The sequence below is a fragment of the Lepidochelys kempii genome, chromosome 21 (genome assembly GCF_965140285.1).
Source record: "Lepidochelys kempii isolate rLepKem1 chromosome 21, rLepKem1.hap1, whole genome shotgun sequence".
NCBI lineage: Eukaryota > Metazoa > Chordata > Testudines > Cheloniidae > Lepidochelys > Lepidochelys kempii.
The window spans coordinates 1286669-1312840 of NC_136400.1; the positions used below are offsets into that span (position 1 = coordinate 1286669).

Consider the following 26172-nt stretch of genomic DNA (forward strand, 5'->3'; position numbering starts at 1 on the left):
GGTGGTAAAAATGCTCTGTCTACACCAGTGTCTCTGTTGTATCACCAGCAGAGCGGCATCCTATGTGCTTTCCTTCACTGATTCAGCTCGTGTACTATGGCAGAGTGCAGGCATTTTTAACACCACTGTGACATACCCAGGGTACAATCCAGACTAATAAGTAGCTGCATCACACCTGCATTTAACCCGGGGTGCCCTTTACACTGCCTTGCTGCTGTAGCCTCCAGTCTGGAGTGCTCACAAAGAGCCTCCAGCCTGCAAGTCACTCCCCACCATGTCTATGTGCTGCAGTCAGCCAGGCACACCTTGGCTCTTACCAGCCTGGGTTATACTGAACGGTGACCCCAACTCACTCCCAGGCTTAGCTTTTCCCTGAGAAGTGAACATCCTGTACTGCCCAGCCCTCTCCTGGACAATGCAAGTTTATATAAAGTCCATCATTTCATCAATAGAAATATGCACGCATCTTGTTACCCCCAATGGTGTTTCCTAGACACTTTGATTTAAACCCACTGGATTAGATCAAACAATAGAACAAGTTTATTAATTGCAAAGAGAGATTTTAAGTGAGTACAATTAATGAGGCATTAAATGTCAGAAACGGTTACAATAAAAACAAGCTAAAGCACAGCTGGTGCCTAACTTAACAAACTGTTAAATTTAAAGCAAAGCTTTCTCACCGAATGCTCTCAGCAGCTCTTACTGACCAAACTTTTGGGTCAGTGGCTGTTTCCTTTGTCCCTTCTGGTGTAGTGAACTGATGGAGAGGAGAGAGAGTGTGTGCGTCAGGAGACAAGAGTCTATGGGGAAGGATGTTGGCTTCTGTTTTTTCCTCACCTGTTGGGAGATTCTTTTGTTGCCCTTCCTCCTTGATGAGTCTGTTTACAGCTTATGTGTAAGTTAAGCAGACCACATATTCCTTTATTTGAGACAGACCTGTTTGCCAACCACTGTTTGGAACATGTGTTAACACCATACAGTGGAATTTTATAACTTCACAAACAGTGTTACCACACACAATTTATCAGTAATGACCAGCAAATTATACGTTTTCAAAAGATACAAATCTTCATATAAAGATTATGACAATAGAATGTAGGATGTGAACACAGGAGTATGGGGTCTCACAACCATGCCAAATGTAGGCAACACCAAACACATTCCATAGCATGGTTCTAACACCCTCTAGACGTGTTCTCACTGGCTGGCTAACCCATTTTGGCCTGATGAAGTTCTGAGCCACATTTAAAACGTCTTCAGGAAGTGGCTCAAGACCCAGATGGGAAGGGCAGTGAGGGATGAGTTTATCTTAAAGGATCCATGGCTGCTGCAGAACTTATAGGATATACTATTTTACATCTGTTCTTAGAACCAAAGTCCTGCTAGCCTAACGCACATGTGGCCAGTTCATTCCTTGGCATGACCGGCAAGCTGATCACAGCTCATCCCTGAATGACTGATTTTCTGGGTCACTGCATGTTTATAGAAAAGGCTATATTTCACATTTTGTTCCTGGGGCTGGCTCACTGCATGGGAGGGCACAGCCAGTCCCCAGCACGGCAGCTAGCATAAATCTCAGCTCCAACATTCAGACACAGCGAACATCATGACATGGGCCAGGCTGGACAACCCACATGATGCAGGACCCTCGCTTCATGGCTGTGCTAACACTCATTATGTCCCACCAGGGCTGTTGCTATCACTGTGGCATGTCTATGAGCAATAAGTGTAGGCAGGGCTCCAGGCAGCCACAGGGGTTTCAGGACCACGCTGTCAGAGCAGGTTGAGATGACATAGCGGCACATTGCCTGGACTTGCTCTCCTCTGGGTGGAGTTGAAACAGTGTTAGGAACAGAAAAGTTACAGGGGAAAAGCATGCAGGCCTTTTTTTTCCACAGCTGGGAAACTTCATGGGATAAGAGATCAAAAGTGTCTTAGAAGCTGGCAGTGGGGGTGCCAGGGTGGCTTTTTCCAACTCTTCCCATAAAATATGTTTGCGCCTGGCTCTGACCATGCTCTCACTGGAGGGGCCCTATGACGTTATCTGATTAAAATATGATCATGTAAATCAGTGTTGCTACTGCTGTTATATAATTGCAAGAAATGTTATACAAAGTGTGTCAAGTAAGGTGTCAATAGAAAAGCTATGATTGGCTGAATGCGATTATGCTATTTGTCTGTATTTATCATTTTTGTATCTTAAGTTATGAATATTAACTATGTACCTGTATTTTAAATGTTTGCTCCTGTGAAAACACCAACCAGGTGTTTAGCCAGCACACTGCGAAGGAACTATTCAAATCAAATGGCCCATCAAAGAACACTTAACTCACAATGGAAGATGCCTACCTACATTTAATGGACTTTCCTGTGAATGTTCTACCTGGAGTATGGGTAATGACTTCTGCTATGACTAAAGGCTTGTCTACACTGACACTTTACAGCACTGCAGCTTTCTTGCTCAGGGGTGTGAAAAAACACCCCCGAGCACTGCAAGTTTCAGCACTGAAAAGCAGCAGTGTAGACAATGCCCCAGCGCTAGGAGCTACGCCCCTCGTGGAGGTGGGTTTTTTAGAGCTCTGGGAGAGCTCTCCCAGCGCTCTGCCGCGACCACACAAGCCATGTTAAAGCACTGCCATGGCATGTGAAGTGAAGCATGCGTGGACGTGTGACTTGCTCATGACTCCAAATACCATCTTGTTCCCTGTAATTTTCCACAGTGAGAACAATGGGATTCTCTTCACTTGGCAGAAGCTATAAAAGGCCCTGGAAGCACCTCCATTTTGCCTCTTTCCTGCTCAAACCTCGGGACTATGGATTTATACTAACGGGAGCATTCTAACCAAGGTACTGAGGACTTTCCAATGATTTGGAAGCAAGCAGAGACTTAACAAGCCAGCAGTTTATTCCATCACTGCTACAAGCCCGATCCAATAACTTTGCAACTTTTGTATGTATTGATTCCTTTAACCAATTTTAAACTCTCACTTTCCTTTCTCTTTCCTTTTATAAATAAACCTTTAGATTTGAAATACTAAAGGATTGGCAATAGCATGATTATTGGGGAAGATCTGAGTTATATATTGACCTGGGTATGTGGCTGGTCCTTTGGGATCAGAACCCTTTTGTTTGATGAAATTGGTTTCAAATAACCACCCATCTTTAAATCTGGTGTCTGGGTGTTGAATCCATGACTGGAATACCGAAAGAGGCTGCATTTCTGACTTCTTGTTAGCCAATGTGGTGAGACATAAGTTTATTTTGTTGCTGGTTTGGTATATCTCATAGAATAACCACCAGTTTTGGGGTGTGTTAGCCCTTTTCCCCAGCAGCTTCTCCTGAATTTGGTAGTCTCAGTTGTGACCCACGGAGGCACGACAGGCCCCCCCCAGAAAGCGGCAGCTGTCACACAGAAAAAAGCGCCTTGGGGTCCAACAGAAGCAGAAACACCCATCTGGCACTCTGGGAAGCCCTTGAATGTGCCTCACACACAGGCAGCTTTGTGGTGGAGATCTCCCTCACTTCTACCATTATTCAGACTCTCCTGCAAAATTTTTCTACCCTTTAGACCTGTGTGAGAGGCTTTAGGTTCCCCTGCTCCTATGTAATTGAAGTCATGTCCACTAAATGGCAGGAAATACCTTTTATGTTCCAGTAGCAGAACCCAGAGTTTTCGCTGCAGCTTCTCACTACGTTCAGCCGCTGGGAGCAGACGCTCGGCCTGTAGGACGTTCACGGGGTTTGGGTGGTGGAAAGAAGTGGGTTAACTTTCTGAAGAGTAAGCACAGCGACAGCACTTGGCTGAGCCATTCACCAAGGGGTAGGTTGCTTATCTATCACTGCAAGGGACTAACAGCCAGGGCTGTAAACCTGAGGGCAGGATCCTTGCAACTGCTCAAACCACATTGGTCATTTACAGCATATGGCAGAAGAGAACTACACAGCTACTCAGAAAAGCAGGGACATGTCTAGTGGTTAGAACAGGAGCCTGGAAAATGGGACTCCACCATTGCAAGTCCTCTCTACCCCCCCTCCTCCCCCAATATTCCACATGGCATCCCTGCCCCTGCCACTCCCTGCCAGGAAACAGTGACATCCTCAGCTTGGTGTTTCCAGGGTACAGGCAACAGTATGGGAGGGGAAAAGTTGCACGCTCCCAGTCACCCCTGCGTGTCTCAGTTCAGCCCTGCCATGCACTATCAAACCACCAAAAGACAGGGGACTGGATAGTGGCCAGATGTTCTCTGGGTGCACTTGCTGCGTACTGACACAAGCGCTCCCGGTGAGCACGCGCGGCACCGATGCAAGGAGCCAAGCGCGCATACACACAAGCAACATATGTTCTGCAGCAGCTTCATGCTGACGGGACTTGCGCCTGCAGCAGGTTGTAGTGTAGCTGTGCCATCGTTCTCTCTGGCCCTCACAGTTGTGCAGAAAATCTTGTCACCTTGTCGTGTACCTGGGTGTAGCTAGTGCGGCAAGGTCTCCTTGAGCCTTCGGTTAGCTTGAGACAGTAGCTCTGCCGTGTGACCCACCCTGCTCGGCTCAAGGGGCAGGATGAACGCAGCTGCCTGGTGGACAATTGAAACACATCATTGTCACCTGTTCCACTGCTGAGCGAAGCCTGTCCTGAAAGGCGGGCAGTCAACACAACCTCCCATTCTGGTGCCCCAAGGGAATGCTGCATGGGAGCCATCATCCAAAACCGACCTGTGGAGCCGCAAGACCGCAGGAGAATGGGAGCGTGAGCCCCACCAAGGGGCAGCCGATCCCACCAAACTCAGCACTTTGCCTGAACCTCTCTCACCCAGGGGGTCCTGCCCGAGCAGGAAGGGCCTGATCTGCCTGGTTCTGGCTCTAGTGTTGTGTCTGCTGAGCCTCCCTCTGAAGAAGGCTGCCCTGCAGGCTCGGGCAGACGTCACCCCACTGCCTCCATGGGTCCTGGGCTCAAGATTTTCTTCAGAACAATGAGAGCAAGTTTTGGTTTTAGATGAAAGCTGAATTCAGCCACTACTGCATGCCTCGCACCTGGGGTCCAACACACGTAATCCAGCGCTAGCCAGGTGCGCCTCCAAACCACACTGCAGGGAGGCCTGCAGAACCTGTACAAACATATGGCTGACTTGCGGTGAGTGGCGCCTCCGGGATGGTACGTGGGAGTGTTACGCCACTGTTCATTCCCCTGCTCTGTCACAGGGCTGGTCACAGCAAGCCCCTCCCACCTTAGCATGGCCTGCAGCCCAGAGAGGTGGGGAGCCAGCTGTGATGGGAAGGGCCGGTCAGTACCACCTGGCGGGACCATACCCTGCATGGGGCTACAATCTGCCTCATGTAGTGCAGGTTAGGAGCAGCCCTTAAGGCCCCAAGGATATTGCTGGGCAGCCTCAGTCTGGGCTGAGTTCAGTGCTTGTAATCCAGCTCGCAGACATCACAGGCTGATGCAGGTCTCGGTCTCCAGGAGCAGGTTCCAGTGACTCCAGCACAGACTCTGAGCAGCAGCTCTACGGGCGGCTGGCAGGGAGGGAATCAGACCCATCCTGGCGAGGTCCCTCCTTGGACACCTAAGTTCCCCAGCAGACACAGTGCTAGCTGGAAACCTTACTTGGTTTTTAATGCTCCTGCCAAGCCCCGTCTGAGAGAACACGGCACCACGTAGCCAGGGCTTTGCAGCATGCACACCTGGAAACACCATGCTGACGCTCCGCTGGCACAAGGATCATGGGGCATGGTTAGCTGAACAACCGGAGATTATCCAGCAGTACACTCCGGCTGCTTGCAGCTGTGTGCCTTCCCAAGAACAACTGGAAGGCCAGAATGGGACAGGCTGATTATTCCAGCACCACAACAGTAGCCAGATTCTTTCAGCTTGGTTTATTTGAGTTTTGTATAAATAACACTTTTCTCCACACATTTTCAGAGCTTACCCCAGACACAGCGATTCACCAGATGCTCCTCAGGCACTAGGGAGGGAAGGTCAGTGCAGCAGCCTCCTTCTGTACAGCAAGGAGCAACCAGACAACAAAATTAGAGGGGACCCTGGGAGGGCTCACAGTGACTCTGAAGGACACACCTTTCCCTGACATCCAGCGGGTGTGTCAGAAATTGGCCTTTGCTTATCAGTGCCCCAGCAGGGGATTTGCTGGGCAGACAGCCATTCCGCTGAGAACCCTCACTTCACTCGTACAGGGGATCAATGTGGGGGTGACAGCAAAGCCCTTTCGCCAGGGTACAGCCTGTCAGGGACCTCAACCCTTCCAGGCTAGGAGTCGCTCACTAAGCACCTGAAGGCTGCCATCTCCCCTGTACCCCGCCTGCTGCCAGCACAGGCACAAAGCAGCAGGCCAAACACTTGCCTAAGAAAACTACAAAGATGCCACCTGCCCAAGCAGGTACAAGTAAAGGAAATGCCCACAGAGGGTCACCTTGAGGTCAGCTGAGCTAAGCTGTTCCTAAATCCCACGCCAAGGAGAGCAAGGCTGGTTATGTCCAGCTCAGCAGAACCAAAAGGCAGCAATCGCTTCCTTCAGAATCTAGCTTAACCCAGCAAGAGAGCGAGCACGTTCTCATCTCGGCTGGCAGCATGGCTAACACTGGCAGCACTGAAAGAGCCACAGACTTTGTGACTTTTAACCCAGCGAAGGAGCATGGAGTTTGCACACTGCCAGGGGCTGTCGTTCTGGTCTGACCAGGTGCAGACTCTCTGACATGGGCACAAGGGTCAAGGGCTGGAGGGTTTTTTTCAGTCAGAGAGAGAAGAAACAACAGTTCACAAATGAACGTAGAGAATCCAAACAATACAACAAAGGGCACCAGAGACCCAAGTCCTTGGAATTCACAGAATTCCTCCTGTCCCAGTTTGTAACACAAGAGAGCATTTACAGCTCCCACCACAAGCTGGCCCAATCAGGGTGAGATGCTGTGTCCCCCGGGAGTGCCTCCCACAAGCCTGTGATATTAGTATCTCTAAATACAGCCTCAGCGAGGCCTGAAAGCTCTTCACTTTATTGTCTCTCTTAAACAAGCTCCCAAGTCCCTAGGATAGCTTAGCACACACCAATCTGTGTCAGCAGCTAGGAATGCAAACAGCAGGGGGGAGAAGATAGGGCTCTCAAACTTCCTTCTTGTTTTGCTATCAAGCAGGAGAATGGTTCTCTTATCTCATAGGAACATGAATGCAAAGTCAGGCCTGGGAGCTCACGCCCAGCCCCCTGCAGCTCACCTCCCAGGAACCATTCCAATTCCCTTTGCCATAAGGTGCAGCGAACACAGTGTCCTCCTGGGATCTGCGTTTGCACGAGTGCCAGGGTACCGCCCCAGGACACGGACAGAATCACAGATAGTCCTTGGGAGTCATCCTCATACTGTGGCCAGTAATGACACAACAAACTTGCAATTTTAGAACGTTCAAGAAACCAATAAAAAGAGAATCTAGGAGCTGCTGCAAACTCTGCCATTGTCCTCTCAAGCTTTCAGCGTAAAGCCCCGAGCTGCACCATCTCCTGTTGGCTGGCTCAGAGCAGGCCCTGGCAGACGGCACACACTGACACAACACTTGTGAGAACAGGACCTTTGCTGCTAGCTGCACATGTGCTGGCTGTTAGGGCCCCTCCCCTCTCCTGAAATAGTATTCAATCTGCTGGTCAAAGCTCTCCGCAGAGTATTGCTTTAGGGTGTTTAATGGAGCAAGCAAATACTCCTCCGCAAGCCCACGGGCAACATGACTGCTGGCCACAGGGGGCCAACTGGCCAGGCTGCCACAGTCACCAGCTGCTCCTGGAGGAAGAAATTCCTCAGTCTGAAGGCAGGTTAAACTCTTTTTATATGAGAGGAGAGCTGCCTTCTTCTGCACGGAGGCCAGCGTTAAGGGGGCCCAGTCCTCCAGGGGAGACTGGCATGGGCTGGCATGGGAGGTGTGTTTCTTCCCTGTTCGCCAGGATAAAGAACTCGTGTGTGGCCATTCTGTGCCCTCTGTGCTGCGTTGGGACCTCCGGGCACTGGTGTCCTTGGGCGGCAGTGGCTGCCTTCTGGCAGGTGTCTGTGTATTGGGCTGTGCTGAAAAAAGCTGCCTCTGGGCACCATGCAGCTGGCATAACTCCACTTTGATTCCCTCCCTCTCCCCCCTGCAACACACAGAGCCGCCTTGCAAACAGGTGTCGGGGTCCCTAGGCTGCTCCGAGGAGTTCTGCTGGCCAATCGTCACATCCCCAAAATGCTCCAGCCAGTTTGTACCTTTCTCTGGGGATGCAAAGGAGTCCTTCCTAGGCACAGGCTGCTGGGCAGCTGTTCTCAGGGGCTCCGTGGCTCTTTGCTGCTCCCTGCTCTCTCTCAGCTGCGTGAACTTCTGCCCAGACTCTGGAATCCCGGGCTCAGGTGATGCCTTGTGGTCAGAGCTCAGGTATTTCTCCAGGTATGGCAGGCACATGTTTCTCTTGACAATTGGAACTATGGAGCAGGGCTTCAGCCACTGTACAAACTCCAGCAGCTCTGGAAAGGAGGAGTGGTCTGAATAGGGCACGAGGTGAACGCTGGGGTGAGGGATCTTCACCGGACGGCTGGTGGGGAGAATGGCAATGGTGGGGCGCTGCTGGTTCCAGCTGATCATGGCTTCCCAGCAGATTTCAGAGATGTCCACACCATGGATCCAGCCAGCCCCCTCCTCGGCAGTGAACACATCCACCAGGCCCAGCACTTTCATCTGCTCCAGTCTCTTGGGACTCACCACGATCCAGGTGTGAAACTCTAAGGCCAAGTCCGCCAAGAGTGACTCTTTGCCCAGGCTGTAGACCCCTGGGAAGGAGCAAATAAGGGGATTCAGGAACTCAGACCTAAACAGTGTTTTGCAAAGGCAGCAAGAAAGGATCATTACCAGGACGGGAGCAAAGGGCGTGGGGCCTATAGGTTACTGGGCCCAGCACCCAGCAAGAGACAGGCACTGCCCTGCCAATCTACGCTGGAGGGGGAAGGAAAACCACCACCTGCTCCACGCAGCACACCTCAAAGGAATGAAACTTAGCTACATCTGTGCTCTGAGCCAGTCCAAATGCACAACCCAGGTGCAGCGAGGTACCATACCTCTCCCACCCCACGTCCCCTCCTAATGCGATTCCCTCCCGTCAGCCCCCAGCTCTGGAGCCAGTCCCATCCACATGCCGTGATGCCTACGCACCAATCTTGACCTGGTGATTTGGGTGGGCCCTGATCAGCTCTTTGATCTGTTGGGTGGCCTGCTGGCGGGAGGGCAGGTCGCCCAGGGGGTCACAGTTTGTGTTGTCCAAGTAGAGAACATCAATTCGTTTCTGGTTCCTTAGCACCGGTTCCTGCAGCATGGTGGGAGTGTAACGAAAGTCACCTGGCACAAGACAAAACCCCGAACACACAGAACTGTGGGAGTCCAGCCTGGTGGTCCACCCACTGCACTGCTACGGCAGAGACCTGCCTTAGATCCTCTGCCTGCCAAAGCCCCACCGCCTGCTGGCTCTAGGCCCAGACTGCCACCTGAATGATGCAAGTTTGATCCCTGGCCTGGTGAGTGACCTGAATTTCTCCCCAAGGGGCGGTGCTGGTAGGACTCCCCTTCTGAGCCCATAAACCCTGGGACAGGAGGCAGGGCTTGGGGTGTGCAGGAAACGTCAGGGGGTGACCTGTGGTGGAAGCACAGGGCTCTGGCAAGGACCCTAGAACAAAACACACTCAGAGCTGGGCAGGAAGGCAAAGGGGGTCTTTGGGCCCTGGGGGCTCGTACCTGTGTAGAGGATGACACCAAAGGGGCCCTCAAAGAGGAACATGACTGAGCCAGGGCAGTGGTTGGCATCTATCAGGGTCACTGTCATGGTCCTTTTACCAACCTCATCAAGAGCCACCAGGTGGCTCTGCCCCACTTCCAGGGGCCAGATCCAGTGCTCCGCCACCTGGAAGGAAGCACAGGGCTGGTCAGGTGGAGGCGGCCTCTGACCTGCTCCCTCCCAACAGGAGGATGAGGCCTCCTTCCCCATTCACTTAGCTGATCAGCTGCCCTGGGGACCCAACCCCATTCCCTGGGCTATACTTTGCTATTCACCCAGGCAGTTCCCTGACCTGTGCTGCCTTTGCCTGGGCAGGAGGCCCCCTTGGCTGGCCCCAGGGGAGAGAATGCTCTGCTCCAGGAATCGGGTGCCGCAATCCGACCAGAGCGTCTCCTGAGGGACGGGTTCCATTCTCCTCAGCAAGCCGCAGGGCAGAGCTCTGCAGCCAGATCACTCTCAGTCTGAGTCGCTCTTCGTTCATTACGAAAAACAATGATTCTTAAACCGCGCCTGCGCCCCCCCCCCCCCAAAAAAAAGCTTGGTCCCAAGACGCCCCTTCCTCATCACAGACTCCTGGGTAGCAAACACAGTAACTGTGTTCTGACCCTTCTGACGCTCGGCTTTATCCAAGGAATATGCAAACCATGGGCTTGGCCTCCCGAGCTGCAGTCTGCTCCCGTGGGCTGACTCCTACCTTCAGCCTGTGGTGCAGGATTCGCCCCGTGATGGGAGAGCAGTAGACGGGTCGGTGCCAGGTGCTGGACAACCCCACTGTGTGGTCAGAGTGCATGTGGGAGAGAAAGAACACGCGAGCATGGCTGGCTTTCCTGATGCTCCAAAAATCCACTGCAATGGGCGTGCCTGGGATGAGAGCCCCATTCATGGCCTGGGCACCTGGCTGGCAAAGGACACCGCACTGCAAAACAGAGCCACATTTCCACCATTAAAACCCCCAAGGTTGCAGTTCTGGGGCATCAGCAGAGTTTACTGGGGGCTGCGGGTCAGGAGTGAGGGGCACTGGAAGGGTGGGGGGGGCTGCGGGTCGGGAGTGAGGGGCACCAGTGGGGGTGGCTACGGGTCGGGAGTGAGGGGCACCAGTGGGGGGGGGGGTTGCGGGTCGGGAGCGAGGGGCATGGGCTGGGGGGAGGTTGCGGGGCGGCGGGGTGGATCCGGAGCGAGGGGCACAGGCGGGGGCTGGGGAAGAGGTTGCGGGCAGGGGGGAGGGCGCGGGCAGGGGGGTGGATCCGGAGTGAGGGCGGGGCGGGACCAAGGGGTGCGGGTGGTGGTTGCGGGGCGAGGGGGGTGGGGGGAGGAGGTTGGGGGTCGGGAGCGAGGGGCGCGGGCGGGGCGGGAGAGGGCGGGGCGAGGGGCGCGGGCGGGAGGTTGCGGGGGGCACGGGCAGGGGGGTGGATCCGGAGTGAGGGCGGGGCGGGACCAAGGGGCGCGGGTGGTGGTTGCGGGGCGAGGGGGGTGGGGGGAGGAGGTTGGGGGTCGGGAGCGAGGGGCGGGGCGAGGGGCGCGGGCGGGAGGTTGCGGGGGGCACGGGCGGGGGGGTGGATCCGGAGTGAGGGCGGGGCGGGACCAAGGGGCGCGGGTGGTGGTTGCGGGGCGAGGGGGGTGGGGGGAGGAGGTTGGGGGTCGGGAGCGAGGGGCGCGGGCGGGGCGGGAGAGGGCGGGGCGAGGGGCGCGGGCGGGAGGTTGCGGGGGGCACGGGCAGGGGGGTGGATCCGGAGTGAGGGCGGGGCGGGACCAAGGGGCGCGGGTGGTGGTTGCGGGGCGAGGGGGGTGGGGGGAGGAGGTTGGGGGTCGGGAGCGAGGGGCGGGGCGAGGGGCGCGGGCGGGAGGTTGCGGGGGGCACGGGCGGGGGGGTGGATCCGGAGTGAGGGCGGGGCGGGACCAAGGGGCGCGGGTGGTGGTTGCGGGGCGAGGAGGGTGGGGGTCGGGGGCGGGGGGCGCGGGCGGGGGGGTGGATCCAGAGCGAGCCCCCAGTTCTGCCTCACCCGATCACCCTGATTGTTCCCCAACGTCCAGTTCCCGCCGGTGACTTGAGTGGCAGCGCCAGCGAGCGGCACTGCGCAAGCGCGACGTGCATCACGGTCGTAGAGCCGATTAGGCGCATGCGTTCTTTTGGTGTGGTGGGCGGGGCCGTACTCTCCGAGGACGTAGGATGTGCTGCGCATGCGTAGTGCGACGGCGGCCCTCTAGGTCGTGTTCAGGGCGCATGCGTAGTGAGAGGTGTTACCGCTCGCACGGTCGGTTTGGGGCGGGACTTCCTGCGCCGATCCGGCAGAGCCGGGTGGGGCGGTGCCTGCCAGAACAACATCACGACAGCGCGGTGCTCGGCGCGCCGGGCCCGCGGGGATGCCGCACTGGGGCACGGACGATGCCGTGGCGGAGCTGCGCCGAGCCCTGTCCAACCGCCACGCGCAGGCCGACCGGCTGCGCTTCCGCAACGTGCTGCTGCGCGTGATCCGGTACGGCCCGTGCGCGCGCCCCTGCCCTGAGCTCGGCCTCGCTCTCTGCTGCCCGCGCGGCGGGAGGGGGCGGGGCGCCAGGAGGGGGGAGCGCGCGCGGGGGGGCGCCGGAGGGGGGGGAGAGCGCGCGAGCCCCTTGCCCTGAGCTCATAGAATCATAGAATATCAGGGTTGGAAGGGACCTCAGGAGGTATCTAGTCCAGCCCCCTGCTCAAAGCAGGACCAATCCCCAATTTTTGCCCCAAATCCCTAAATGGCCCCCTCAAGGATTGAACTCACAACCCTGGGTTTAGCAGGCCAGTGCTCAAACCACTGAGCTGTCCCTCCCCCCTCAGCCTCGCTCTCTGCCGCCCGCGCGGTGGGAGGGGGCAGGGGGCAGAGCGCGCGGGCGCGGGGCGCCGGGGGGGGGGGGGGGGGGGGGGTGTGGAGCGCGCGAGCCCCTGCCCTGAGCTGGGCCTCGCTCTCTGCCCCCCGCGTGGTGGGAGGGGGTGGGGGGGAGAGGGCGCGGGCCGCGGGGGGGGGGGGAGCGCGAGCCCCTGCCCTGAGCTGGGCCTCGCTCTCTGCTGCCCGCGCGGTGGGAGGGGGCGGGGGGGGGAGAGGGCGCGGGGCGCCGGGGGGGGGGTGTGGAGCGCGCGAGCCCCTGCCCCTGCCCTGAGCTCGGCCTCGCTCTCTGCCGCCCGCGCGGTGGGAGGGGGCGGGGCGCGGGGGGGGGGTGTGGAGCGCGCGAGCCCCTGCCCCTGCCCTGAGCTCGGCCTCGCTCTCTGCCGCCCGCGCGGTGGGAGGGGGCGGGGGGGGGAGAGGGCGCGGGCCGCGGGGGGGGGGGGGGAGCGCGCGAGCCCCTGCCCTGAGCTCGGCCTCGCTCTCTGCCGCCCGCGCGGTGGGAGGGGGTGGGGGGGAGAGGGCGCGGGGCGCCGGGGGGGGGGGGGGGGAGAGCGCGCGAGCCCCTGCCCCTGCCCCGAGCTTGGCCTCGCTCTCTGCTGCCCGCGCGGTGGGAGGGGGCGGGGGGCAGAGCGCGCGGGCGCGGGGCGCCGGGGGGGGGGTGTGGAGCGCGCGAGCCCCTGCCCCTGCCCTGAGCTCGGCCTCGCTCTCTGCCGCCCGCGCGGCGGTTGTAGGCGCATGGCGCAAGGCGCGGACGTGTCCGGGGTTTTCGCGGAGATGGTGAAGGCCGGCGCCACGCGGGACGTCGTGCAGAAGAAGCTGGTCTACTGGTACATGGGCACGTACGCGGCCCTGCAGCCCGGCCTGGCGCTGCTGGCCGTCAACACCCTGCGCAAAGACTGCTCCGACCCCAGCCCCGCCGTCCGCGGCCTCGCGCTCCGCAGCCTGTGCGGCCTCCGGTAAGGAAGCGCCTTGGCGGGGCCGGGGGCCGGGGGCCGGGACCCTTCCTGTGGCCGCGGGGGCCGCGCTGGCCGGGGCGTCCCGCCCTCGGGCCCGTCACCCAGAGGCCGGGCCTGGCGGCCGCGGGGCACTCCGGCCAAGGAAGGGAGGCGGCCGCCCCTCTGGGTCGGGCGCTGGGGCAGCCAGCTTTGGCGGCGGCGATTCGGGAAGGATGCGGACCAGCCGGCGGGCTTCCGGGACGGGCCACGGAGAGGACGAAAGAAAGCGCGTCTGCGAGCAGCGGTTCTCCGCCCGCCGCCCCCGTGGCCCATGGCAGGTCCTGAGAACCGCAGGGCCAGCCCTGGATGCAGCCCACAGTGGCAGATAGGTTGAGCCCCGCTGGTCTGCACTGGCCCCTGAACAACAAAAGGGCTGTCATTCCGTAGCGTGGGGAAAAACAGCCACCCCGAAGGACAAAAGTTTTGCCGATGAAAAGCGTTGGTGTGAACGGCGCTTTGTCGGCAGGAGAGCTCTTTTGCGACAAAGCTACTGCCCTTTGTTGGGGGTGGAAGTTTTTTGTTGGCGGGAAAGCTCTCTCCTGCTGACAAGCAGCGGCTACGCTGCGCAACTGTGTCACTAAAAGGTGCATAGCGTAGACACAGACCGAGTGTTATAGGGCGTTCCTTAAATTTATTTAAAGAAATGGGATGATTTGACCACAAACTACAAATCCCTGGAAACCAATATTTAGAAATCGGTTCTTCAGTTTAGCACACAAAGATATAAGAAGATCCAGTGTTTGGAAGGTGAATCTTGACTAATTCAACTAAAAGTAAGGAGTAAATTCTTAACATTGAGGGTGATTAACAATTGGGACAATTTACCAAAGGTTATGATGGATTCTCCACTGGCAACTTTTAAATCAAGATGAGATGGTTTTCTAGATATTCTCTGGGCCAAATGAAAATTAATTCAGGATCATTCTGTGGCCTGTGTTATGCAGTGAGTTAGCCTAGATTATCGCAGTGATCCCTTCTGGCTTTCTAATGTACTCATCTGAATAGCAGTGCCTGGGCATTCTAAACACACAGGATGGGGACTCAGGACTTCAAAAATGACAGAAATACCTTGAGTGTTTTCTTTATGCTGTGTAATTATTTCAAAAGATGCAAGAGAGATGTGCACAGAATGGGAAATGGTTACCGGTATGTAGGGGAATTATTGGAAGAGAACAGCAAGGAAAGCCCTTGGTTTGTAAAAGTGGTTGCTGTAGATGGGGGAGCACCATAGGATATCTTGAGGAATTTTGGATGAATCTAGCATGATACATACTTATTCATAGGATGCCTGGCATACAGGAGTACATCCAGCAGCCCATTCTGAATGGCCTGCGAGACAAAGCGTCCTATGTGAGGAGAGTAGCTGTTCTTGGCTGTGCAAAGATGCAGAAACTCCAAGGTGACACCGAAGTGGGTAAGTAGTCAGATTTTGCACTTGAGGAAGGGGGGGTATGGTCATACTTTGTCCTAGAGCATTCATTACTAGATAAGATACATACAACTCATTTAGATGCTGCTCTTTAGAGTCAAGGCTCCCTGTTTGGCCCGGATTCACTTGGTTGTGCGTTGGCATAGGAGTGGAGGGAAGGGGAAAGGAGGGAGGGCAGCCTGTGAACATAAGGCAAATCCCTAATGGAATCTGCTTCTTGGGCATTTGAGATCTGGCAGGGTGAGTTTCCACAGAGGAATGCTCCTTTTATATCTGCTTCCTCACTGGGCTGGAACTCTTCCTTTCCTGCTTCTTTTTCTGTGGTATGTGTGAGCCTCTTCCTCTAGCACCTGACTGCCACCCGTGCAGTGATATTGTGTAGAGAGGGCTCTTTAGAGAATACCTATGCCGTACTGTAATGTTACTGGAAAGTCAAGGGTGTTTGTAGTTTGTTGGTAACAATTCTTCCCTCCCAGGCCCTGTGTCGTGGTCCCCATATTCCTGAGGCTGCTCGTGGACGGTGACTGTCTTGCCTGAATGGATGCAGTGCCTCTGAGTCTCTGATGATCTAAGTGCCTTTGTGTCTCTGCAGATGGTGTGCTGGTGAATGAGCTATACAGTTTGCTTCGTGACCAAGATCCCATTGTAGTGGTGAATTGTCTGAGGGCTCTAGAAGAGATTCTGAGGCGGGAAGGAGGAGTTGTCATCAACAAGCCCATAGCCCACCACCTTCTCAAAAGGTCTGCTCTCTGTGTGAGAAGCTGGAAGCTTCACTCTAGTGAAATCCCCTTCTGTTCTGTATGTCAGCAGAGCAGATGTCACAGTTCCTGGCAGAGCTGAGAGGAGGCTTTGGAAATAAATTCCAGTGGTGTAAGTCGTTCTCTCGCCCACAAATTATAGGAGAGTGCCAGATTAACCTCACTGTCACATGTGAAATATGAGGCCTTCCCAGTGATGCAGAGAACCAACCTGAGATTCCAGGAGAAATATGTAACCAACTATTGGTTTATTTAGATTTACAAGTTGTATCCTAGCTTATCTATAACTTTTTTCTTCCCTAACAACAGCTGGGGCATATCAGTGTAGGACCAGCTGTTCTAGCCTGTCTGTCCCACTGCATCCCAATATGTGTAATGTGGCAGGGATGGTGTCCAGTGTCTGAAGGAATCAGCTTCTCTTCAGACAGGTCTGGGTTGGTTTGGTCAAGGGAATGGCATCCTTTCTCTGTTGCTCAAGCCATGCACCTTCTCAGTGTTTCTCTCTGGTTTAGTGCTTGAGGGCAGGTGTGAGTGACTGAGACAGAGTTCAGCTTCAATGTGCATGTGAACTGATTGGTTCCCTTGAGAGAGAACGCTGGTACAAACCTGGCAACTGGTGGGTGTACTGAAACCATACAAAGCGCAACAGCTGCAGGCTCTACCCTGGAATGATCCTTGTGTACTGCTGCATATTTTGTGACCTGTTTACCGTGATACTTTTCTTGGCAGAATGTCTGACTTAGACCAGTGGGGACAGAGTGAGGTGCTGGCCTTCCTGCTGCGCTACAAACCCCGCAGTGAGGAAGAACTCTTCGACATCCTCAGCTTACTAGACGGGTCCCTCAAGAGCAACAGCCCCAGTGTTGTGATGGCAGCCACCAAACTCTTTCTGGTGTTGGCCAAGGACTTCCCACAGGTACAGACAGATGTACTAGTTAGAGTGAAGGGGCCACTGCTGGCGGCCTGCAGCTCCGAGAGCCGGGAGCTCTGCTTCGCTGCCCTGTGTCATGTGCGCCAGATCCTGGGAAGCCTGCCTGGCCACTTTAGCAGCTATTACAAGAAGTTCTTCTGTTCCTACTCGGAGCCCCATTATATCAAATCCCAGAAGATGGAGGTGCTGTGTGAGCTGGTGAATGATGAGAATGTGCAGCAGGTGCTGGAGGAGCTGAAGAGTTACTGCACTGATGTGTCAGCTGAGCTTGCCCAGGGGGCCATCTTCGCCATAGGTAAGAGCTCTGCTTTTGCTTCAGAAACACCTGGGGGTTGTCTCTGAAATCTCTCAAATAGGTCTTTCTCCACTGAAACAAGCCTAGGCCAGTGACGAAAGAGCACTCGGGGTCAGAGCCGTCCCGGTGTGCTGCACCCCGGGCTGAGCCAGATCCCCAGAAATACGAATGCGTTCCTGAGCCTGTGCTGTGCTGAGCATTTCACAATTGCTCTGCCTGGGCGGGGTGCTCGCAAGCCATAGGCTCCTGGTAGGCTGGGCTTCGCTGATGTGCACATGAGGGGACTTTACCCAACCACCCATCTTATTAGTGAGCATGAAAACGTGGAATTGTAATGAACCTGTGGGGTGGATGGGTGGGCTCTAAATTTCTGGGTAGTGCTAGGGGGGCAGAGTTAAAGTTGTTTGGGATCCCTAATGTTGCATTTAAAATATCTGTTTTTTATTTGTGAATGGATTTTTCCCTTAGGTGTATGTTAGCCGACGGCCAAGGATGTTTGGTGAGGTGCCAGCTATGCCCGTTTATACCATCCGTGACTTTAACCGCTAGGACGCACTGTCCCTTCGCGGCGGGCAGCCCGGGCTAGGCTGACGGATGCCCCAAGGTCCTAACCACCCGTGACTTTAACTGCTAGAGCTCAGAGCTCCTTCGCAGCGGGCAGTCAATACTGACTGACAGGTGCCCCAATGGCAGCACTAAGAGCCTCTCCACACCCGTGACTTTAACTGCTAGAGCTCAGAGCTCCTTCGCAGCGGGCAGCCAGGATTGACTGACAGGTGCCCCAAGAGTTTGCCCCGTGGAGACGGCACAACTCAGCGCTAGGCTCTTAGTACTCTCACCTAATGGCCAGGCTTTAGAGCCAAAATGGCTGAGGTTCTTTAATTGTGTTGGCTGCTTTACAGTAAACCAGAGAAAACAAGTCAGGCTTATGCATAAATGGTTACCAAAATTTATTAAGCTAGATTCTAATCATGTGGTTACAAAATTGCTAGTGCCTACTTATTTAAATGTAGAGATGTTACACATACAAACAAGTTACAAAACTGAAGCCACAATCCCAAAGAAAGAAAACAAAGTATAGAGCTCTATTTCAAAATATGTGTACACTAAAGATAGGAGATCAGGTGTGGGTGCTTCTTACCCTCCTTGCATCTCTCGATTCCAGCGGTGCCAAGCCAGGATCGGTCACTCAATTCCGCGGAAAGACGAATAAGGGACAAGGCGTAGGGACCCTCTTAGCTGCAGAAGCCTTGGGAGGCTGTCACTTATCTGACCAGCAGATAGATAGTGAAAAGCACTCAAAAATCATGGTGCTGTAGGTCCCGTACTTATACCTCTGTACTCCTTTATTCTCTTTCTCCTTTCTTATGCCAAATTGAGGCTGGTCTGTCGGGGTGACGCCAGCTTTCGCAAGAGTAGTTTACACTTGCAAAGGAGAGAAACAATAAGTGTCGACTACTGGACATTTCTTTTATCAGGGTAAATATTTTCCCAACTAGGATGTTGGTGTGTGTGCATCACGCTATTTAGTTGGGGCTAAGAGCCATGTCTGTCACAGGGCCTCTGCCTGCTGTGAGCTTAATCGTTGTATCTGTTCCCAGAGGCACATTGTAGCAGCACACCTGTGCTTTCACAGCTTCAAAGGCTGTGCTGGAATATATGTTAAGTGCCCTGTTCCTGCTTCCTCCTGTGTTTCCAGCAATGCTGGTCTGAGAGGGGGGGGCTGGCTGTCTGGCTACAGTGTACCAGGCTTTCTCTCATTCGTGTGTGTGCTGAGGGAACTAGAGGACTTTCCTTAGGATTTTTTTTCATTTTTTTGGCTGTAGTGAGTGGTATCACAGAAGATTAGGGTTGGAAGAAACCTCAGGAGGTATCTAGTCCAACCCCCTGCTCAAAGCAGGACCAACCTGTAGATTGTTTCTCTGCCGTAATAGCAGGCTAACAGGTGTTTTCAGATGAGGTAAAATATCACTCTAACATGACTTTGTGGTGGATGGTGTAGGCATACCTGTCTGTTTCTCTGACCAAAGCTTGCCTTGTTCCCCTTGGTGCCTCCTCAGGCAGCATTGCCAGGACGTACACGGAGCAGTGTGTGGGGATTCTAACGGAGCTCCTAGGGCTTAAGCAAGAACATATCACTTCAGGTAAGGATTTGCTTGTGGCTGAGTTCTCGGGTTTGCCTGCTTCACACTTCCAGGAAATGGCCTCACCACCAGAACATCTAGTTTTGGTAGAGTTATGTAACTCTGGGCCGGGATTTGGGAAATCCCTGTCCAGGTGACCGCAAGATGATCATGTGTGGCTTCTAACCTGGTTGGCATCTTCCTTGTCTGGACTTTATAACTTCTCCCATCTTAGCTACCTTCCTTGTGCTTAAGCGGGGACTGGACACAGCCCCATCCACCGTGTGATATGGACTGAATCTGCTAGCTCAAGGAGTGAGGGACTGTACTGAGATTTTAATGGCTCTTTTATAAAGGTCAAGTTGGTTGAAAGTTCTGACTTTGAAGTTGTTTCCCACTGACTGCTTTAGTCTCTGCCACTTTTGTAATTTCAGTCACTGATGTAACTGACTCTGCTGTCTCTGATTTTCCTGCTGCTTTCAGATCTAACATAATTTACTATTTCTCGCTTTACTATCTCTCGCTTCTTTTGAATAATTTTGCTCCACTTTTTATGGGCTTTCAAAATCGCAGGTTTTTACAGTCGCAAATACATTCTGAAAATTAATTCATTTGGTAAGTTTTATAAGTTGGCAGCAGTTGCTGTAGAGTGCTGATGAGACTCACCTTAAATCACTGTCACTGTGAGACAGTCAGTCAGTCTGCCTTCTCAAGGAGAGGGGATGGCTGGGGAAGATTGCTTCACTGCAGCCAAAGAAGCAATCTTTGCCATTTAAACATTCAATTTTGGATGGGGGAAACAAAGGCTTTACATTTACTATGGCAACCCCCAGTGTTGTGAGGCTTTGGAGAAAAGTGCTCCAAATAGCATGAATGAGTGCTGCACTGACCTGGCTCACTCCGAATCGGACAGACCTGATAGGTGGTGAATTATTCTCTTGGGTGGTGACTTTAAAAAGCTGCTGTTACATGCTGAGCATTCTGTTCCACTGCAGCTGTGGTGCAGGCTTTTCGGGATCTGGTGTGGCTGTGTCCCCAGTGCACTGAGGCTGTGTGCCAGGCTCTGCCCAGCTGTGAGGAGGCCATGCAGGACAGCGAGGTAGGGAGGCTTCATGCAGTTAACCAAATGGCGATCCTTCTCCTGTCATGTAGAACTCTGATAAACAGAGCCAGCTTTGCTTGGAGTGGCCAAACAAGTATTTGAAGGGTGTGAGCACCACGGAGGGAGAGGAATCATTTGGGGTGGGATGAGGGAGTATGCCTTTGTTCAGTTACGTCCCATCCCTCCTAGTCAAATTCAGGCTGAATCTCAAGAGCATCTGGATGATGGGAGCTCCTAGGCTGTAGAAGAACTTCTCAATGGGGTGCAGGGGAGCTCTGGCCTTTGAATCTGTGAGCACCTGCTGCTTGGCAGTTTAGAGCAGCGCTGTTTGCAGGCCCCTCCTTGGTACGGTGATGTCAGCCCAGTTGTCTGTACGTGGCCCCTTTTGGGCTAGGACAACGGAGATCCCACCACTTCCCTTAACCTCAGATAACCACGGTATTTAAGGCATACAGAAATGTGGTCTGGGGAACTAGCCTGAGAGCTAGGACTCTAGAATTCTATTCCAGCTCTGACATGGAATCATGCTATTGCCTGGGCATGTCCCATCTCCTCTCCGCTGTGGTTCACCGGTCTGTAAAAGGGTATTACAATAGTCCTGCTTCACAGGACTTGTAAGGCGGTTGGTTCGCGCTGGTCCAGTGCTTTGGAGAGGAAAAGCCTGGTATTAAGTGCTGGGTGTTCCTTTGTTTGTATAGGGAGACTCTTGTCTTGAATACTCCTCTCCCCAATTAACAGTTTTGAGCTGAGAGGCATCCTGGTGAGCTGCCGGCAGGGGTTCCCAGTCCACCTGATGCTCCAGTGGTGGAGAGATTCTTCTCAGGGGTACCCAGAGTTATGAGGCACCTCACTACTTCCTGCCCTTAGCGTGAGGAAGTCTTGTCAGTGCCTGCTGCACCAGTCTCCCGTAATACAAACACTGCCATCCAGGTGTCCGCAGGCATTGCACTCTCTCTATAGGTTAGCAATAGGCATGTACCAACCCCTGAGTCCTCCAAGCACCCTTCTGGACTAACCAGCTCCTGTTCCCCTGAACATTCACAGAACTTAGCTTTGCTACTCCCAAAAGAACAGTGTGCAACTGCTTCCACAGGATTCAACTCAGGATCCCCATTCCACTTAACACACAGCACTTAAATAGATTTATAGTGAAAACAATAACTTTATCAAAGAGCAGAGGTTCAAATGATAGTAAATAAAAATATTAGAAACAGATGGTTACATGTAAAGGAAAATCATAACATGATGTGCCTTTTAGAGCCAAAACTTAACTCACAAGACGTTCCCCGTCTCCTACAGGATAGCTTACTCCATGTCCTTTTCTCAGTGTTTTTAGCCAGGATGGCTGAGATCCCCTTTCATAACTTCAGTCTTACTAGCCACATGTCTTCAGAGATTGAAGGATGCCAGGATGTTTCTGTGGAGCCCCAGATATTCCAGACCAGACCTTTGATCTTTACCTGAAAATAGGTTTCTACCCCTCCCACAGCAGTTCCTATTAATTTCCTTCAGAAGTCTTTGCAAGCTCTTCTTTAGCGTTTGATTTAATATGTTAAACTTCTGTTGTAAGACCCACGGTACACAATGGTCCACCAGGTCTCCCATCTCCTGTCTGGAGAAATTTCTCTCAAGGCACAGTATCTTTGAGTGACCTGCCTTTACCTACAAAACCTAGAGAACATAATTTTCAGCACATATACATAACTCCTCATGCTTTCCTTACATACATCTCGCAATGATTATGGCCACCACATGACCCCTTTTGGTGAACCTAGGCGATCCCTGTACTCCTATGTACCCCAGTGCCTTCTGCCAGTTGGTGTCAAAGGTACTTGGTCACAGATTGCACTAGAAGTGCAGTGTGGAGTGGCTTGGCTCTGAGTATCTGGTGGTGTTGTTTGACTCCCCAGGGCAAGCAAGCGCTGATCTGGCTCCTGGGAGTGCATGGGGAGAGAGTTCCCAGTGCTCCCTATGTTCTGGAGGACTTTGTAGAGAATGTGAGATCGGAGACATTTCCAGCAGTGAAGATGGAGTTGCTGACAGCTTTGGTCAGACTCTTCCTGTTTCGTCCTGCTGAATGCCAGGACATACTCGGGCGACTGCTCTATTACTGCATAGGTGGGTACATCTTGCTGAGACTCTCATGCCTGCAGCCCTGTGTTAAATTTGTCAGGGCACCTGCTGTATTACTGCATAGGTGGGTGTGTCCCTGCTGGGGACTCGCGCGCACACTGCAGTGACAGATGGAGAATTTTGTGGTAGAAACTCCTCAGCTCTAAGATCCGGACTAGTTTTAAAATAAGTTTTTGAAATCCTTCTATGTGGACGCAAATGCAGAATCTAGCCCTCTTCCTGTCTGCCTCTTTGCCCTTGCCCCTATTTACCACCTAGCTGCTGCTACTCCTGCTGCTGTTTGGCCCCTAGCTCTGCAAAGTGGTAGAGGAAATGGACAGCACTCAGGATACAGGTGTGAGCCTGTTGGTATGTACCAGCTAAGGGTTGTCCATTGACGTCTGATCTATGAGTTCTAGCATGCCCTGAGTGAACGTGTGTGTGTTCGTTTTTCCAGAGGAAGAGACTGATATGGTGGTACGGGACCGGGGGCTGTTCTACTATCGTCTCTTACAAGCTGGCGTGGAAGAAGCGAAGCGGGTGCTGTGCAGCCCCAAGTCTGATCCCTCTCTGGGACTCCTGGAGGATCAGGCTGAGCGACCTGTGAACAAATGGGCTTCAGAGTTTAACACGTTGGTGCCCGTATATGGGAAAGCATGCTGGGCAATTGTCACTGCTAACTGGGCAATGGAGCCTCGCTGTGGAGGCTTTCACTGTGCTGCTCCCATGACTGCAGGAACAGGTAGTCACACATTCAGCTAGAAAAATACCTTCCCCCATTGATAAATCTTCCTATGTTTGATCCTCTGGGAGGATCCCAGGTTTTAGCACTGAAGCCTTGAGTACAAAAGGCTCTTATGGGGTCTGAGCCTTTCACTTAACACTTGGCTGACCACAGTGTGCTCACCCTGGTGGAATATTGGAGGCATTACACTTCCCGGGTTTCTGTTGCTGATAGGTCTTGGTGATACTGTGGGCAGCATTCCCAGTGCCGTTTCTCACCCTGTTCCATATTTGATTTCAGAATCACTGATTTCAGAAGGGAATAAGGAAGTTCTCCAGGTTCATTCCGACTCAGCTGGCTTGACTTTAATCCCTAAGGCACACCTGACTGCGGAGCAGTTTGAGAAGACCTGGCTGAGTTTGGACGTGAACTGCCAGCAGGCTCTGCCCTGGCGTGGAGCTGCTCACCCAGACACCATACAGACTGCACTTCAGGTTGTCCACATCCAGACTATTGCTATGAGCAAAGCTGGTGCCCAGCCATGGAAGGCCTATCTCAGTGCCCAGGATGAGTCTGGTTGTCTCTTCCTAACAGAACTGGTGCTTGAGACCGAGAACTCAGAGATGCAGGTTTCAGTGAAGCAGAGTGAGGAGAGGACTGAGGCGCTGCAATACTTTATCTCAGTGTTAAGGACTGTAATGGGGACAGTCCTAGGGCTGAAATCCTGATTCCTCTAGGCCCTGCTCAGAGCAGGCTCACTCGGGGAGTAGGGAAGATCTTTTCGACAGCTCAGAGTGGTGTTACTGAAGTTAAATTGCTCTTCTTCTAAACTGTTTGTAAGAGCCTCGAACAGCTCCTGATCTGCCTTAGAGGTGCCTTTAGTGCCAGTGGGAATAGTGTGTGGCCCAGCTTATGATGTGAGTGTAGCTAGTTTCTTCACATACTGCATTATAACAGGTGCATGGGAGAGATTCAAAATACATCAAGATCTCACAACTCTGGAGGCTGGGGGATGGATCATCAGTATGGTGCTTTTGATGTGGTCACTGAAGCAGGAGCAACTCCAGTGCTAGTTACATGAGTAAGAGAGAGATATTAAATATTGGCATCAGATCTCTCGAGAGAGCTTTGGGAATGGAGTGAGCTGATAGCTGACTAGGAATTGTGACCGTGAGTCGTACTTCCTCAGGACCAGAAACAAACAAGTCAGGGTGGGCACAGCCCCAGGTTTAGTTAGAATTATGGGTAACCAGTGAAAAGCATTTTTGAGAATTTGACCCTGGAGTTGCTTCTCTTGTGTTAAGAGGTGCAGAGAGGGCAGAATAACTCCTTGGCTCTGTTTCGGGGAGAATTTTCCAGTGCTTGGTTTGGTTCTCTTCTCAAGGGATTTAATCTGTCCATCGGTGGATGCAATTCTGTGGGGAGCGTCCCTTCGGGGTTAGGAGCTCTGCTTTAAAGGGATTTGACGTAGGGGAGAGCACCTGTTTTCTAAAAATCAGGATTTTTTATTTAAAAAAAACCTAATGTATTTTCTAACTGAAATACATCATTGCAGAGGAAGAATTTGCCTCTCTGAAGTCTCACCTCAGCTTTTAGGTTCTGTGGTGATGGAACTATAAGAACACCTGAGAGTGAGTGAGTTCTCCTAAGGCCACAGTGGGCATGAATTAATACGGCACAGCCTGACTAGGTCACTGGGCCAGCTGACTCTTTACTGCTCACACTAATCTTTGCACCGTTGCAGTTGACATAGCTAACTTATATATTTACAAGAGGAATATTTTGTTTTGTTTTGTTTTTTAAACCAGGTTTTACCCAAACTTGTTGCTTTTTTAACTAGGACAGTTATGTAAAGTGCTCTGTCCAGCAGTGTGGTGTATCATGTTCCTGGTTTTATTGCTGCAGCTTTCATTCACCGTATTCTTTACGTTCCTCTGCTTTGGTCAGTTATTAATTTCCCACTAGATCCATGTGGGGCAGCTTGTCAGTTCTGGATATTTCTCACAGCCATGCATAGCCTTGTGTTTCAGTATTGTTTTTTCTTTTTCCCTCCCCTTTTCTGGCTTTCCTTGTTCACTATTCTCATGTTTCTACTAAGGTAGGGTATATTCTGTCTACTCTTTATTTTTTTAGATGTTTATCTCCGTGGATTTCTTATAGTTGTCCTTGGCCAACTCCTGGTCAGGCTTTTTCTCTTAAACCTTCACTTGTTTTTTTTCCTTTTTGTCTGATCTGTTTGAGTAAAGCACCAAGTTACAATGATGTCCTAACTGCCCAGCGTGATTGTTATTGGAATTGAATTAAGCATTCTCACCTGTTCAATTTATTGAAAACATGCATTTTTTAAGCTCGAAAATAAGTTTCCTCCTCAGGTTGTTCTTGCCCATGAATTCCCCAGCTGATGTCTGAGAGACTCTCAAAGAAGGAGAATAAAAATATACAGTTTCCAGACCCTTTGCATGACTGTTGAAGAGTCCAAGCCCCAGGACTCCCTGTAAAGGCAGCTGTCTCCCAAGTGACCCCTTGTGGCCTTGAGTGGTTCTTCAGTTCCCTGTCTTAGCTGTGTCTACACTGCACCCTGCTGGCAGCAGCAAGTACTGTACACCTAGCTATGTGCCAGAGTGAAAACCAGGCTGTGTCCACGCAGCAGTGTGTATCTGTGCATGTCAGTTAATGGCTTTGGCAGCTAGCCTTTCCCTGCTTCCAGAGCCTTTCATGGTGGCATGGAAAGGCTTCAGCAGCAGGACGATGCACTACTAAAAATAGCAGTGTAGCTGGGGGAGGCACTGCTTGGGTATGCAGAGAGCTGGGTAGGGCACATACCGCAGTGTTTGGACACTGCTATTTATACCTGTGCTAGAGGGGCATGCAGTGTATATACTCGATGTGCTCCTGTATGTAGTATGCAGTGTAGACATACCCTTAGTGTTCCTCTTCAGGGCCCGCAGTAAACTACACACAGGCTTCTCTCTGTTCAACCTCTGCTCCTTAGGGGCTGGGTTTATTAACTTCAGAGTCTCCAGACAGAGTCTGTGAGGTTCAGCTCAACTGGCTGCTTTTAGTAGG

General features: G+C 52.9%; 2 protein-coding genes across 12 annotated transcripts; one reads left to right on the forward strand and one right to left on the reverse strand.

The window, feature by feature from the left end:
- Window positions 1-522: 522 nt before the first annotated feature.
- Window positions 523-12274, reverse strand: DCLRE1B (DNA cross-link repair 1B). 4 transcript variants are annotated; one of them, XM_073319661.2, is made up of 7 exons: window positions 11783-12017; window positions 10477-10698; window positions 9743-9908; window positions 9167-9349; window positions 8230-8787; window positions 5925-5993; window positions 523-4571 (listed from the first exon to the last, which is right to left on the reverse strand). In XM_073319661.2, exons 1-7 carry the CDS (start codon window positions 11960-11962, stop codon window positions 4546-4548), a joined length of 1404 nt encoding a protein of 467 aa, XP_073175762.2. In that variant the 5' UTR covers window positions 11963-12017; the 3' UTR covers window positions 523-4545. The 4 variants fall into 4 exon arrangements, with proteins under 4 accessions (XP_073175762.2, XP_073175760.2, XP_073175759.2 ...); XM_073319659.2 differs by having other exon boundaries at window positions 523-8787; window positions 9167-9317; window positions 9846-9908; window positions 11783-12020; XM_073319658.2 differs by having other exon boundaries at window positions 523-8787; window positions 11783-12019.
- Window positions 12033-25368, forward strand: AP4B1 (adaptor related protein complex 4 subunit beta 1). Of its 8 annotated transcripts, none has more exons than XM_073319656.2 (10): window positions 12037-12256; window positions 13369-13593; window positions 14916-15046; window positions 15654-15801; window positions 16549-17045; window positions 19106-19189; window positions 20164-20267; window positions 22181-22388; window positions 22840-23082; window positions 23341-25368. In XM_073319656.2, the coding sequence occupies exons 1-10, from the start codon at window positions 12144-12146 to the stop codon at window positions 23832-23834; spliced, it is 2247 nt and encodes a 748-aa protein (XP_073175757.1). In that variant the 5' UTR covers window positions 12037-12143; the 3' UTR covers window positions 23835-25368. The 8 variants fall into 8 exon arrangements, with proteins under 8 accessions (XP_073175754.1, XP_078705934.1, XP_073175752.1 ...); XM_073319650.2 differs by having other exon boundaries at window positions 12042-12256; window positions 22840-23124; window positions 23407-25368; XM_073319651.2 differs by lacking the exon at window positions 19106-19189 and having other exon boundaries at window positions 12036-12256; window positions 22840-23124; window positions 23407-25368.
- Window positions 25369-26172: the final 804 nt, after the last annotated feature.